General features: G+C 45.5%; 1 protein-coding gene across 8 annotated transcripts in view; it reads left to right on the top strand.

Annotated features, from left to right (window-relative positions):
• Positions 1-13138, top strand: part of EPN3 (epsin 3) — a 32197-nt gene that overhangs the window by 7113 nt on the left and 11946 nt on the right. For all 8 annotated transcript variants that reach the window (XM_035104372.3, XM_088663081.1, XM_035104369.3 and 5 more), the window contains exons 2-3: positions 3357-4053; positions 5617-5735. In XM_035104372.3, coding sequence (XP_034960263.1) covers positions 3474-4053; positions 5617-5735 — 699 coding nt within the window. In that variant the 5' untranslated portion in view covers positions 3357-3473. The remainder of the gene's footprint in view (positions 1-3356; positions 4054-5616; positions 5736-13138) is intronic.

Raw genomic sequence — 13138 nt, 5'->3', positions numbered from 1 at the left:
ATATTGGACTTTGTTCAATAAGGATGAGCGTAAGTGATGGGAAAATGCACTGGAAAATACTTGATGCAACATAATTACCCAGTTGGGGGTGGGTGGCAGTTGTGGCCCATTGTGTCAGGCTCCAAGACCCCTGGGGGCAATGTTCATCCAACTGGCTGGCATTTGGGTAATCCCTGGGCTGGCCACATGGCACATTGGGAGTTCCTGCTGGCCAGCAATTTGAATTCTGGCCAATCTGGCCAGGCCTTGGGAGCGGGGCATAGGAGCAGACTGCAGCATAGTAGTCGCCTGCGCTCCCGACCACTCCTAGCCATTAAAAACCGCCAGCAACTTTCCTCCCCGCCTCTGTGACTGTCCCCCGCCACACCACTCTTTTGTAACAAATAGCCGGTGAAGCGGTTTAGCAACAATTAAAACACTGATTAAAAATAAAACGAAGGCAGAGTCTTAAAATGGAACCCACCACAATAGTTATCACAAATGTGTGTTGAGCGACACATGGCCCCACCTACAACAGTTCATCACACCTGCTGGTGGAGTCAGAACATGAGCACAATGCTCCTGGTCGTTTGGTGCATCATGTGCAATCCCACTCATAGCTTAAAATGGAAAGGAATGGTTGGATAGCACTAGGAGCCCACCCATCTGGAAGCAGCCTACGGCTGCTTGGTGATGCTGAGTCACAGGCAGCAATTTCTTGTCACTTGGTCCACGATAATGATGGCATGAATTTCCTATTGATTTCGTTAGAATCCCAGTACCGATTTCCAGGTTCTGAAGGGCGCTTGTGCAAGGCGCACTCCCTCTTCCCCAAGCTGCCCCTGGGTCTCCATTTGGTCCTCACCATTGCTACCATCACCGGCTTACTGAGCAGGTTGAGAGCCAAATGAGGGTGCTGGGGCAGAGTGAGAGGCAGGTGAGTAAGCAGGTTACAATGGAGAACAGGAGGATGGCCAGGGAGCTACGGTCAGCCAGGTGCTTGCAAGAGTGTTGATTCCTGACCATGCTCACCCTTGCTGGTTTCAATGGGAATTCAAGTGTGAAGTATGCGAAAATAGGTGTGGGTGTGTTTGTTGGCATGGGGGGGGGGCAGGATAGGAAAAGGCAACTAAACATTTCCCCCATTCATCCTTCCCTTCTTTGTGGCCTGTTGATAAATCAGCAACACAGAGAAAGAAAGAGGAAAAAGCAGGGCAAGTGAAGTTCAAGGTAAAGGGGGAGATTTGTTTGTGAAATTTGAATGAATCTCTCATGGACTCAAGTAGGACAAGTCCCAGATGAGAGCATCCCAAGCAAATGAAGGGTTTTGTGCATCTCTCCCTCCCCTCTTCTCCATCCATTCCCTCACTCTTCTTATTGTGTTATAGATTATTAGCCTACTGGCAAGGAATTTTCTCCTTCTAAAGTATTGTACAGCACCTAGTCATTTTAGGCTCTTTATAAATAAAATGTGATGACATTGATTATTATTTTTTCCATCGCAGTTCTGTATTTTGCAGGGCTTTATCTTAAGATTTTACATAATATTCTTGCATTTTTTTGCGGTAGTTTTTTTTAAAAGAGATTTTGTAACCCATCATGAACCCCCGCAAGAGAGAAACCTTGGTAATTAACTCACTCTAGATACTAGTTCTTTAGCCTTTTTTTAAAAAAATCAGATTTGATATTTAATTTTGAAGCTGAATTTCCTCGGGGAAATTCAGCCACAAGGCGTTTTGCTCTGAATGATCCGAGATAGATTTGGAAAGCAAAAAGTCATGTGATGCATGCTCCATAATGCACACTCCTATGCTCAGTGGCATATTAGATGCTGAACAGTTGGTTGCAATGGATGGAGTCCAGCTTGGTTATTGGATATTTTGGATGCCTACCCCAACCCAACTCTTTCTGAAAATCATATTGGTTTTCATTTCAAATCATATCCAGCTCTGGGGTTGCAGCAAGATGCTTCACGTGTGAATTAGTAGCCCTATTTGTATTAAAAGGTGGAATCCAGTCAATTCCGCAGGGCCTGGATGAACATTGCAATGCAAATGGTTTTGTTCACCCACACCTGCACCATTTGTATTTTGTATTTTACAGACAGGTGAATACATTTGCTTGATCAGGGGGATTATTTCCCTGTCACTGTATTTGTTTTTACTGTGAACCACAAACAATCCTGAACCTCCAAAGTTTGGAATACTGTAGTTCATGATTGCAAATGAGTCTCACTCTCCCCATCTCTTTTTTCCAAAGAGATTGCTTTAATTGCAACACAAAACTTCTGTTGCAAATGGCACACCAGCCCAACAGATGCATCAGTTGTTACAGAATGGGAGGATGAGGTGGGACTGCCCATTTAGTTCTTCATTTTAATAAACCTGGTTGTAGTTTGCAACTTGGAGAGGTTGGGGCAGTCACTTAGTTTGCAGCTATCTAACTCTGCAGCCTTAAGAGATGCAACTAGCTGTTCTGGTTGCTCAGCCGCTATAATTTATTACTGCCTGTTCCCTGTAGGGCATCAGACCCAGGGGCCAAATGTAGGCCTCCAGACCTTTTGGTCTGGCTCTCAAAACTCCCCTAGACCACACTTCTCACAGGCCCTCCCCCCCCCCTTATGCATTGGCTCTATATGAGGGGAAGAAAATCTGTCTCTGTAGGTAAATGAATATTCTGATTTACATGTATTGATTTACTGGTCAAAGCCTTTACTGCCCCACCTGCAATAAAACATGTCTGTCCCATTTGCAGGGTTGACTTTACCCCTGAAGGTGCACTCTTCCATAGTCTCCTGAGACAGACAGATGCCAACAAATCAAGTCAAGTCAAGTCAATGTTTATTACGGCAAACAGCCAGCATATTAAACCAGAAATTCTGCATAATTCTCTACATGAACAATAAAAGCAACTGATATGGGGTTTTAACAGTCAATATACAATACTTAAAATACAGGTCCAGCGGAATAAAAGAAATGAGATAACATTCCCTTTGGGTTATAATGAATTTTCAACCAGAGGGATATTGCTTGTTCCCAGACTTTTAATTCAACTCTGGGCATTCCTGCCTCTTGTCTTAATATTACATTAGATGTGCTTTTAGGGTTGCCGAATAGGGATCTAAGAAATTTTGATTGAACTGTTTCGAGAATCTTAAGATTGGCAGAGTCCAATTTGTGAACCATAAAGAAGTTGGGCCAGAGATTTCGCCTGAAAGACTTTTAAGGCCATAGGAAGGAAGCCAGCACCTTTCCTTTTAAATAGTCTAAGAATGGTGTTAGCACTTCTTTCTGCTGAGGTGGATGCCAACAAATCTACTGGCTAAAATGAACTGGTCAACAGCCCTAATGCATATCTCATTGCCTCCCCCCCCCCAGATCAACCTGAAGAATCAGCATCTTTTTAATTGATTACACCAAGGTTTTGATTCTCCATCTGGGTTCCAATCCAGCCATTCCTTTCTGCAAGGTGAGATCTTCCTCCGGGGCACAACCATGACTACTTCTGCCTTGCGCCGGCAGGTGAAAAACATTGTGCACAATTACTCTGAGGCAGAGATCAAGGTGCGTGAGGCCACCTCCAATGACCCCTGGGGCCCCCCGAGCTCCTTGATGTCCGAGATTGCAGACCTGACCTTCAACACCGTGGCATTTGCCGAGGTCATGGGCATGATCTGGAGGCGGCTGAACGACAGTGGCAAGAACTGGCGCCATGTCTACAAGGCACTGACTCTTCTGGACTACCTCATCAAAACTGGCTCAGAGAAGGTGGCTCACCAGTGCCGGGAGAACCTGTACACCATCCAGACCTTAAAGGAGTTCCAGTACATAGACCGCGATGGCAAGGACCAGGGCATCAATGTCCGGGAAAAGGTAAAGCAAGTGATGGGCTTGCTGAAGGATGAGGAGAGACTGAAGCAGGAGAGAGCCTATGCCCTGAAAACCAAAGAGCGGATGTCCCTTGAAGGCATGGGGATTAGCAGCAGCAACAGCCAGCAGCTTGCCTATGGGCGGCGGGCGTCACAGTACGGAGAAGACTATGGCAGGTCAAGAGAGTCTCCGTCCTCCTTTAATTGTGAGTAGTACAGTGTGACATGGGCGAGCTGCCTTGTCTTTGGTGGATCAAGATTTGTGGCTGCATTTCTGACCACCACCTTTGCCAGTGGAGCAGTCTGGATGAATGCCTCGTATCATTTGTGAATGGTCTTGAGTTTCCCAGGTGTGGAGTTGTTGGGGCACCTGGTCATGTGGGTGGAGCAGAATAAGTATGTGTGCAGTTTTCAAGATACACATTCTGGGGAAGGTATTCTACGTTTCTCCCTATGATCGAATAAGGAAAGTTGGCAGGACCATTCCTGCCATTACTTAGCATTGTGGTTGGGAAGTAAAGGGCAGCTGGGTGGAATGGATAAGGGCCCACGGAGAGAGAAACCATGAGCTGTGTAGAGTGCAGAAATCCTTCTTAACATTTCTACCTTCAGAATCTCTGGAAGCTCCAACCAATGTCCCCCCTGCTTTCCAAGTTCCAAGCAGAACCTTCATGCATATTTTTCAGATTCTCCTCTAGCTGTGAAGATAGAACTTGGGAGAAGTTGCAGGGAGAAATAGGATTAGGTGGAAGATTGTAAGTCCTGTGTTAGGATGCCTGCTGTAGCTAGTGCAGGGGCATGTACATTACAACAGGGATTGGGAACCTGTGGCTTCAGTTGTATTACAGTTCCCTTCATCCCTGACTATTGGCCATGTTGTCTGGGGCTGATGGGAGTCGGAGCCCAACAACATCAAAGGCCAGATTCCCCACCCATGTATTATGCAGTTCTTAAAAAGGAGATTCTCCTATGGAAATGACATGCAATGCACAGGCAGATAATCACGCAGCATGATAGTGCTAAATCAGGCACCCCCAAACTGCGGCCCTCCAGATGTTTTGGCCTACAACTCCCATGATCCCTAGCTAGCAGGACCAGTGGTCAGGGAAGATGGGAATTGTAGTCCAAAACATCTGGAGGGCCGAAGTTTGGGGATGCTTGTGCTAAATGGTAATGGACTGCAGCTTTTTAAAGTGTGCACATTACACATATGCTATCACCACACATTAAAATCTACAAATGGATTTCGTGTTAACTCCTACAAAGAAGTACCTTTGATTTAAGAATTTTGTGAAGGGGTCTTTGGGGGCCAATCTACACAATAGATTTCCACCTTGGCATTACCTATGCCTCAGTGAACTGAGATTGAAATTCATGTCACTGCAGCAACAGGGCTAATCAGTCTCTTGATGCAGGTAGGGCAAGTATAAGAATGAGATTGGGGTGATTGTTACAAGGGTCCTCTGTTCGGTATGTAGAACCGGAAGCTCTCCAGATGTTGCTGGACTACAACCATTGGGTGTGCTGGCTGAGGCTGATGGGAACTGGAGTCCAAACATCTGAAGGGGAACAGGTACCCAATCCTTGGAGACCACCAAACTTTTGGCCTCCACATTTCCGCAAAAGGAGGGGAGGGGGGGTAGAATGGGAAAGGCCATTTGTTGCAAAACCCAGGCAAATGCCAGATTCTGGAACGGCTATGGACCATATTCAGCAGCCCCCAAGCTGGGCTCATTGCAGCATTAATTCATCTCTTCCTTGTCCCTCAGCCTCTTCCTCATCCCCCCGGTTCAATTCTGACCTGGAGCAGGCAAGGCCACAGACGACTGGAGAGGAGGAGCTTCAGCTCCAGCTTGCCCTGGCCATGAGTCGAGAAGAAGCAGAGAAGGTAATGTTTCAGCTTCCTTCTAGGTGTTGTTTTAAACCAGTGGTTTAATTAAGGGGTTGGACTCTCAACATGCACCATCACTGACCAGTTGGCTGGGGCTGATGGCAGTTAGAGCTCAACAACATCTCCAGGGCCACATGTCCCCAGCCTCTAAATCAGTGGAAAACTATCAGTAAGAAAGGCATGTTAGAGATTTGTGGATGTTTCCCACTGCTGTTAAGTGTGGCTCCCATCTCTTATTGGCTGCTCCATGTAAGCCTCATCATCTCAGGACATCAGGATGATGGGGATTTATTGCTTTGTTGATTTAGCATTCTTATACTGCGGGCACATATTCACCTTTCGACGGTAGACTCGAGTGTGCTTTAAATCAGGAAGATAAAGCTATTATAGACGGAGCGGAAGCCTGTACCTTCCATCTTCCCTTCTTCATGATGAAGGTCCTTTGAGGCTCATATTTAATGAAAATAGGTAAAGGACTAGGACACCAATACTATGTGCACTTGTTTTGAGAGTAAGCCCCATTGATCTCAGTTGGACTTCCTTTTGAGTAATTTTGTGTAGCTTGTAGTGCATTTTTGGAGCTTTGTTTGTGTGGTCTGGGAGCAATGCACCCGACATGGAAAGGAATGGCTATTACAATGGGTCAGTGCTTCATGGATTGCAGCAGTGATCTTATATGCAGGAATCTCTCACTTAGGCTTTTAATGTTTTTAACTGTGCCTGCTGTTTTTTTTTCATGGCAGCTATCAGCAGGCAGCTATTTCTCTTAGGCATTGCAAGTGGCAGGGACAGAACATAGCCCAATGTGAACTATGTATGTAGGTCTTTTGGGTGCTGGTTGAGGCTCAATGTAGCACTTAGCTGGCGCTTCTGGATACTTTACAGGGAAAGGGAATGCACACTTCCTTTTCATTGTGTTTTGTGCTCTGCAAATGGAGGTTCAACGAAGGACTTCACTCACCACCATGCAGCTAAATCAAATGTTGCACTTTCACATTCTGTTTCCAGAGCTTCTCCTAATGCCCACTCCTCTTGCCTCTGCAATTCATCTGTGCAAGTTCTCATTTGGACGATAGAAAGAAGCACTGACAGAGAAGCGATCATCAGGGCCATCTTAAGCATGTCGGGCGCCCGGGCGCCGTGGTGCGAAGATCGCTCCGGCGCCCCCCACGCCCCATTTCCCACTGCGGTTGTCTGGCGGGCACAGCCATGTGGCGCCCCCTGGCAGCCCTGCGCCCTGGCACCCTGCGCCACCCAGCCTTGCCTTAGAGCCGGCCCTTGCGATCATCATCTGCCACTTTGACTGGTGTCGCTTCTTAAGCTCTGAATCCGCTCTTTTGGTTTTGCTTAATTTGAAATGACTTTCACCGTTGCAGTCCAGCGACCTAGTCCCTTTGTATGCTTTCCACGAGCAGACTTCCTATCAGCTGATCTGCTTCTCCCTTTCGAGGTAGCCCAAGCATTTGTTTACATGCACCAAACACAAGATTAGCTCTGAGGGCCTTTCTTATGTCAAGTGACACGAGTAGTGACATTGGAGACGCATGAAGGTGGCAAGGGAAAGACTGCCTTGGTCTTGAAATGTCGGCTGAAGGGGCTGGGATCCCACACTTAACGGCTTACATGCTTCTCTCAAGCTTTGACTGAAAGTATCTCACCAGCATATTCTTGTGAAGACCTGTTTCCTTGAAAAAATACATAAGCACTCCTGTCTCTACCACACACGTTGCTAAAGCCAGCTCACATCCTAGTCTCTTAGGGAGCCTAATTATCACGTCTCCATTGGGCACACTTTGATTATTTTGCTTCATCTGCAAAAATGTCCATGGCCAGCTTTGGATATTCTTCTTGTAACAATAATCTTCATCTTAGCCATGCTAAGATGTAACAATAACTCATCATGGATATTGGATGTCGGCCATGAGAAGTATCTTCATGGGAAACTTGGCACAAGCCTTTAATCTGAGTCTACATTATTTTAAATGAAGCCGTCTCACAGAGTACAGACCACCATCTACTGCATTTCATTTTAATAATAATATATTGCTCCCTGGGCTTGATGGATATATGGCCATTGTTTGCTTACCGGTACTTATAGGGGTTGCTTGATAGCTAAGAGAAGCTCTAGGAGAAATCGGTCAATTTCAACATCACTTCTCTCTGTCAGCGTAGCTAGTTGAAAGGCTGGGGAACAGCTCCTGTGTCAACCTGGCATTCTGGGAACAGGATTCCTAGAATTTCTGAGAGATAACTTTCAAAGGCAACCCCTCCCCCCCCCCAATATACTCCTTCTGTTCCCATAGAAGAGTACCACAGGTCTTTTGGGCCTACTCTAATTTGGTGAGTGATTTGCCCAATTATCCATGAGCTTCATTGAGGGAAATGGAACCCAAGCCTTAAGAGACAGCTTATCAAGGCATTAGCTGAGCAGGAGCACCATCTCAGAGATGAGATTCGGAAATTAAAGTATTGGAGTGCAAAGAAACTGAACTAGAGTGGGAAAGAGCTTGCTTATAAGGATTGCTTTATGAGCACTGAGCACAATGAAATGAAGTGTCCTAAAGGGCGAATTTGTGTTTGGGGGTAAAGACCTTAAAGGTGTTAGATTTCTAAGGGCGAAGGGTGTCTGTTCTGGAGCAAGGGAACTCTCGGAATCTCAGCTCTCAGAATTTCCGCCACTGTGAAGAAGCCAGGCAGGGGAGGAAGGGAAGGCTATTTGTGTCCTTAACAAACTTGCACAGCCAAGTGGAAGTGACAGCATTCCCACCTACCTGGGCCATCCTCTGTCATGCAGAGTAATTTTTCCCCTCTGCTCCTGAAAGTAAGGATCTTCTAGTCTCACTGAATTATGCCTGCAGTGTGCCCTTTTATGCTTGGATACACCAGAGTCCATTTGCACATTTCACACAAGTGCCAACTAAACAGTCTATCTGACTGAGGAGGCCTTAGGACTTGCTGCTGTGTGTTCCTTGATGAGTTATGGAGATGAAATTCAAAGACGGGAATGTATTGTCTTTTGCAATTCCTCCGAGAGGTTCAAGGGTGTGTAAGTGGGGGCCTGTTCCTCTTTTCACCCTCATAACAACCCCACAGGGTGGGTCAGTCTAAAAGACTGTGACACTGACAGCTAGTTCAGACACTAGTTTAACAGCAGAGTCTCCTTAGTCATGTAAGGGCTGATCGCTACACCCAACAGACTCCTGTCTCACTCTCATGCTAACTTCCCTTTGCACCACCACCTTCAGTCTGTGCAGTGCAGGTGGGATTGTGGGAAGATGAGGGAGAAGTTCTTCCAGGTCCCCAAATTTTGAGCAATTGAACATGCTGGGGGTGCTACATAATATCAGTTTGACAGCTGGCACTGCTCAAGGTGGGGAAACTGCCAAAAAAGCAAGAACACCCCCCCCCCCGAAAATTAATGACTTGGGGGAGGTGTCCAAAGGCACCATTGGGCCCACGAGTGCTACCTCGGGGATCTTCTCAGTTGGTTTCAGCATGTGGAACCTTTTCTTACCTCATCCCCCTTCCCCTCCTTATTAACCTCCAGTGGGGGATAGGGTTGCCAGACTCAATAGAGTACAGGACTTCTGTGCCTTTAATTGCCCTGCTCTCTTTTGAGTCTGGAAACCTTAAAGAGAAACCAGCAGACCCTTTTGTTTAATTTCCAAGCAAAGGGTCTGGTGGTTTCTCTTTAAGGTTTCCAGACTCAAAAAAGAGCAGGGCAATTAAAGGCACAGAAGTCCTGTCCTCTATTGAGTCTGGCAACCCTAGTGGGGGAGACACTTCGTGTTGGTCTTTGTGATAACAACTCTAAACTTACTAGAGGGGGACTTAATTGATAGGCCACAAACCCAGTCCATTCCCACACAACAACAACAACAGCACAAATACAAATAATAATATCTCAAAGATTAATTCCTCTAAAACAAGAGCCCACCTTTGGGGTAACAGAGCTATCCTTCTTCCAGGCCAGTCAGTCAGTCCCTGCCCCACTAGGGATCCAGAAGGAAGGACAAACAGAGAATGGGTGGTGGGTCAGTGTGTCAGTGTGAGGGTGTGGCTAAAGTACCGGAAGAGCTGTAGTAACTATCAAGGCTTAATCTCTTTAACCTGGAAAAGGATGGCTAACCCTTCCATTCAGTGATGCAGCAAAATGACTAGGCTGCCCCATGGTATAATCATGAGGATGCAGTCATATCCTTCTAATTGTTTTAATTGTTAGGTGCAGAGTTGGAAAACAGGCCAGTGATACCTAATGGCAGCTATAACCCTTTGTTCTCTCCTACACAGCAATTTCTGTTTTCATACTGGGGATGACAAATGAAACTCACACATGCACATTTAGCACGGTGCGTTCTATTATAATCCCACCCCCTCCAACGTAACTCACCTTCCCCTTTTCCTCCTTAGAGTAGACTCACTTTTGCTCTTTTCTTACCTCCAGAAGCCCTCCTTTCGTTTCCCCAATATTTAGTTTGGGGACTGATTTACATTTGTTGGAAAACACAATTGTGCTGACACACATACCTGTACTGATGAATTCTGTTCGCTGTAAGGTTTTTTCTTTACGTAAAAGCTCAGCTAACCTCTTATGCCTTGTATCTAGGGATTGGTTCACTCCCTGTTTTGTACATTATACTGGCAGAGCTCCATTCTGAATTGGCACTGACTCTATTGTGGCCCCCCAGCATTCTGCAGCCCCTGTGCCAGTGGAGATTCCTTGGGGTAAGCGCTAGGGCTCAGGCCATCCTCATACTGATCTCGTAGTTTTTCATATCGCCTGTTCCCACCACAAATTACCAGGAGCCTTGCAATGGTTTTTGCATCAGTGTCAGGGCTCTATAGCATTGTGGGTTGGACCACTGGACTGATGAAGAGTAGACTGAAGGCTTGTTCACACGTCCCACTGATCACAGCTACAAGGTGCCTCTACACATGTGTTTGTGTGAAAGTGTGTATGCTTGTTGATCTGTACAGCTCGCCTATTGTGCACATAGGTTTAATGTTATTGCACGAGTGCAAAGCTCAACTGCTTGTGTACACAGATGGTACACTTGTTGAACGCAGTATGCGAACACCCTGTACTAAATTGCATTATTATTGTGTGCCTCACCTGGAGTTAAGCCAAGGGCCTGTTCCTGCCAGCTAATGTCCCTCCTGCAAAGCTAGACTGTTTCATAGTTGGTGAAGGATTTAAAGGGTTCCACCCCCACCCCACACACCCCAGTGTAACAAAACAGACAAGCAAACACATCATTTTTATTACCATTGCATTCACTACCTGTGCTTACCGTTCAATAATGAGCCCAAATTAGCTGCCAGCTGGCAATAGCTGCCAGCTGGCAAGTTAGCTACGAGCTGTCTACCGGTTGGCAGTATGCTAGAATGACTGCCTAGGGGCGATCATGTTAGGCACAGGCATTCAGAGAGCTTAAAGTTAGCACATGACTGCATTGTGCTTCTCCACAAGTAACTAGTTTGGACTTGTTGCCTTTGTATCACCTGTATTGGGTAGGCATTTCTCAGTAGTTAAAGGCTGAATCAGCTCAGCTGTGTGTGATGAACGAGTTTTCACACAGTAAAGAAAAACCGCAAGGTGAGATAGCACATTCACCTCCTGCATTGTCCCGTTCCTTTACTTTACTGGTATTATTAGCTTTGTGCTCACGTTCCTTTATTGCAACATAAGCATCCCCTTATCTAAAGGTGCTACTAAAAGAACTCAGTGGCATATTTATCTGGAGGATTGTTTCTTGTTCGCAAGCATAAAGATGCCAACATAACAAATAAATCCTTTATTTTAATCATTTCTGAAATAAGAGCATCGCTTATCTTTGCAACATTCACCTTGCGAGTACGACCAATTACATAGCAGCAGTGCGAAGGGCACTAGCTCAGTGGCAAGAGTTCTGTTTTGCATGCAGAAAAATCCCTGGTTCAATCCCCGGCATCTCCAGATGGGGCTGAGAGAGATTCCCCGCCTGAAATCCTGGAGGGCCACTGCCAGCCAGTGTAGACACTAATAAGCTAGATGGGAAGATTTTCTGACACAATATAAAACTATGTTCCTGAGTAAAATTCCTGTGTGAGGGCATTTCCATGTGTATTGTGGAGGAAGGAGCTGTTGCCTGGCTTAAGGGTGTTAGGTCCACTATGGGAAACAGTGCAGTGAAGATCTAGAAAAGGTAATTCAATATCTGGCAGATGCAGAAAATGTCTAAAAGCACTGAGCAGTTTTTCTATGATCTTTCATTCATTCAAATTTGGGTCTCCCTAATCCACAATTAAATGCTCCATGTTCTCTGACAGCTTTACCAGGGTCAACAAGACCCAGGCCATACTTGATGTGCCTTTCAACTCTTCCCCCGCTCTCTCAAATGCTCAGGTTTTGGAGAGTAGCAGGAAAATTCTGCTTCCCATTCGAAACTTGCATCCAATACCACAGTGTATTCATGTCCCATCTTGATTTGTGTATTCTACTTCTGCATTTTTTAAAAAATCTTGATTTGTGTATTCTACTTCTGTATTTTCTTAAAATAAACAGCAGGCTTAGCAGTACATCACTTGAATATAGCAAGGGACATATTATGCAGTGCCTCAGTTTTCCCCGGGTCCCTTATTCTTGCTTTGTCCATCACAATTATTTTTATTTAAATCAGAATGGGAAGCAATTACATATGCAAATATAGTAATTTTGCAATGCAGAAATATCCACATTCTGAGTTCTCTATGTATTTAGCAATGTTTAAAGAATGTGTGCAACTCTGGAGTCATTTTAAAAAGTCACTAAATCTTCCCCTACAAAACACCTTGCTAAATAAGAAAAAGAGCAACATATTCATCAGGAACGAGGAACCCCCGTTATGTACAGTATGCAGGGTTGCAATGTGAAAAGCTCACCGAGTTCCTTGAAACATTCTGTGCTGGGCCAACAATGAAACAATACATTAAGGAACACATGACCAAGGACACTCTTTTCCCCAATGGCGGTGATTCTGATATGGACACAGCCCAAGTCAAAAGAAAGGAGATGATTGATGGTTTTGTTTGGTGGAGGAACATCTAGGTCAGCTAGCACTGGGATCTTGTTTTTTCCCTTTTTAACTAGTATTTGTGTTTGCATAGGAGTTGCCAGGGGCAGAGATCAGACAGTTTCTTGGGCGAGGTTTGGAACACAATGGCTGACATATGCGGCTCAATAGACATCCTTGCTTGAGCCATAATGTTGGTTGGCTGAATTGGCGGGATGTGCCTTTCTAATGGATGTGGACACCTGTATCCTTACCTGGAACCACCTTTTCCCACACTCAGCTAGAACCAGAGTAGGGCCAAAGGCAGTAAGTTCTGTGAAGCATTTGGCAAATTAAAAGTGTGCGATCAATGCTTGCTGCTTGCAACAG

The sequence above is a fragment of the Zootoca vivipara genome, chromosome 2 (assembly GCF_965207765.1).
Source record: "Zootoca vivipara chromosome 2, rZooViv2.hap1.1, whole genome shotgun sequence".
Taxonomy (NCBI): domain Eukaryota; kingdom Metazoa; phylum Chordata; class Lepidosauria; order Squamata; family Lacertidae; genus Zootoca; species Zootoca vivipara.
Note: the sequence above shows the minus strand (reverse complement) of the source record. Positions and strands in the feature narration are given on the sequence as shown.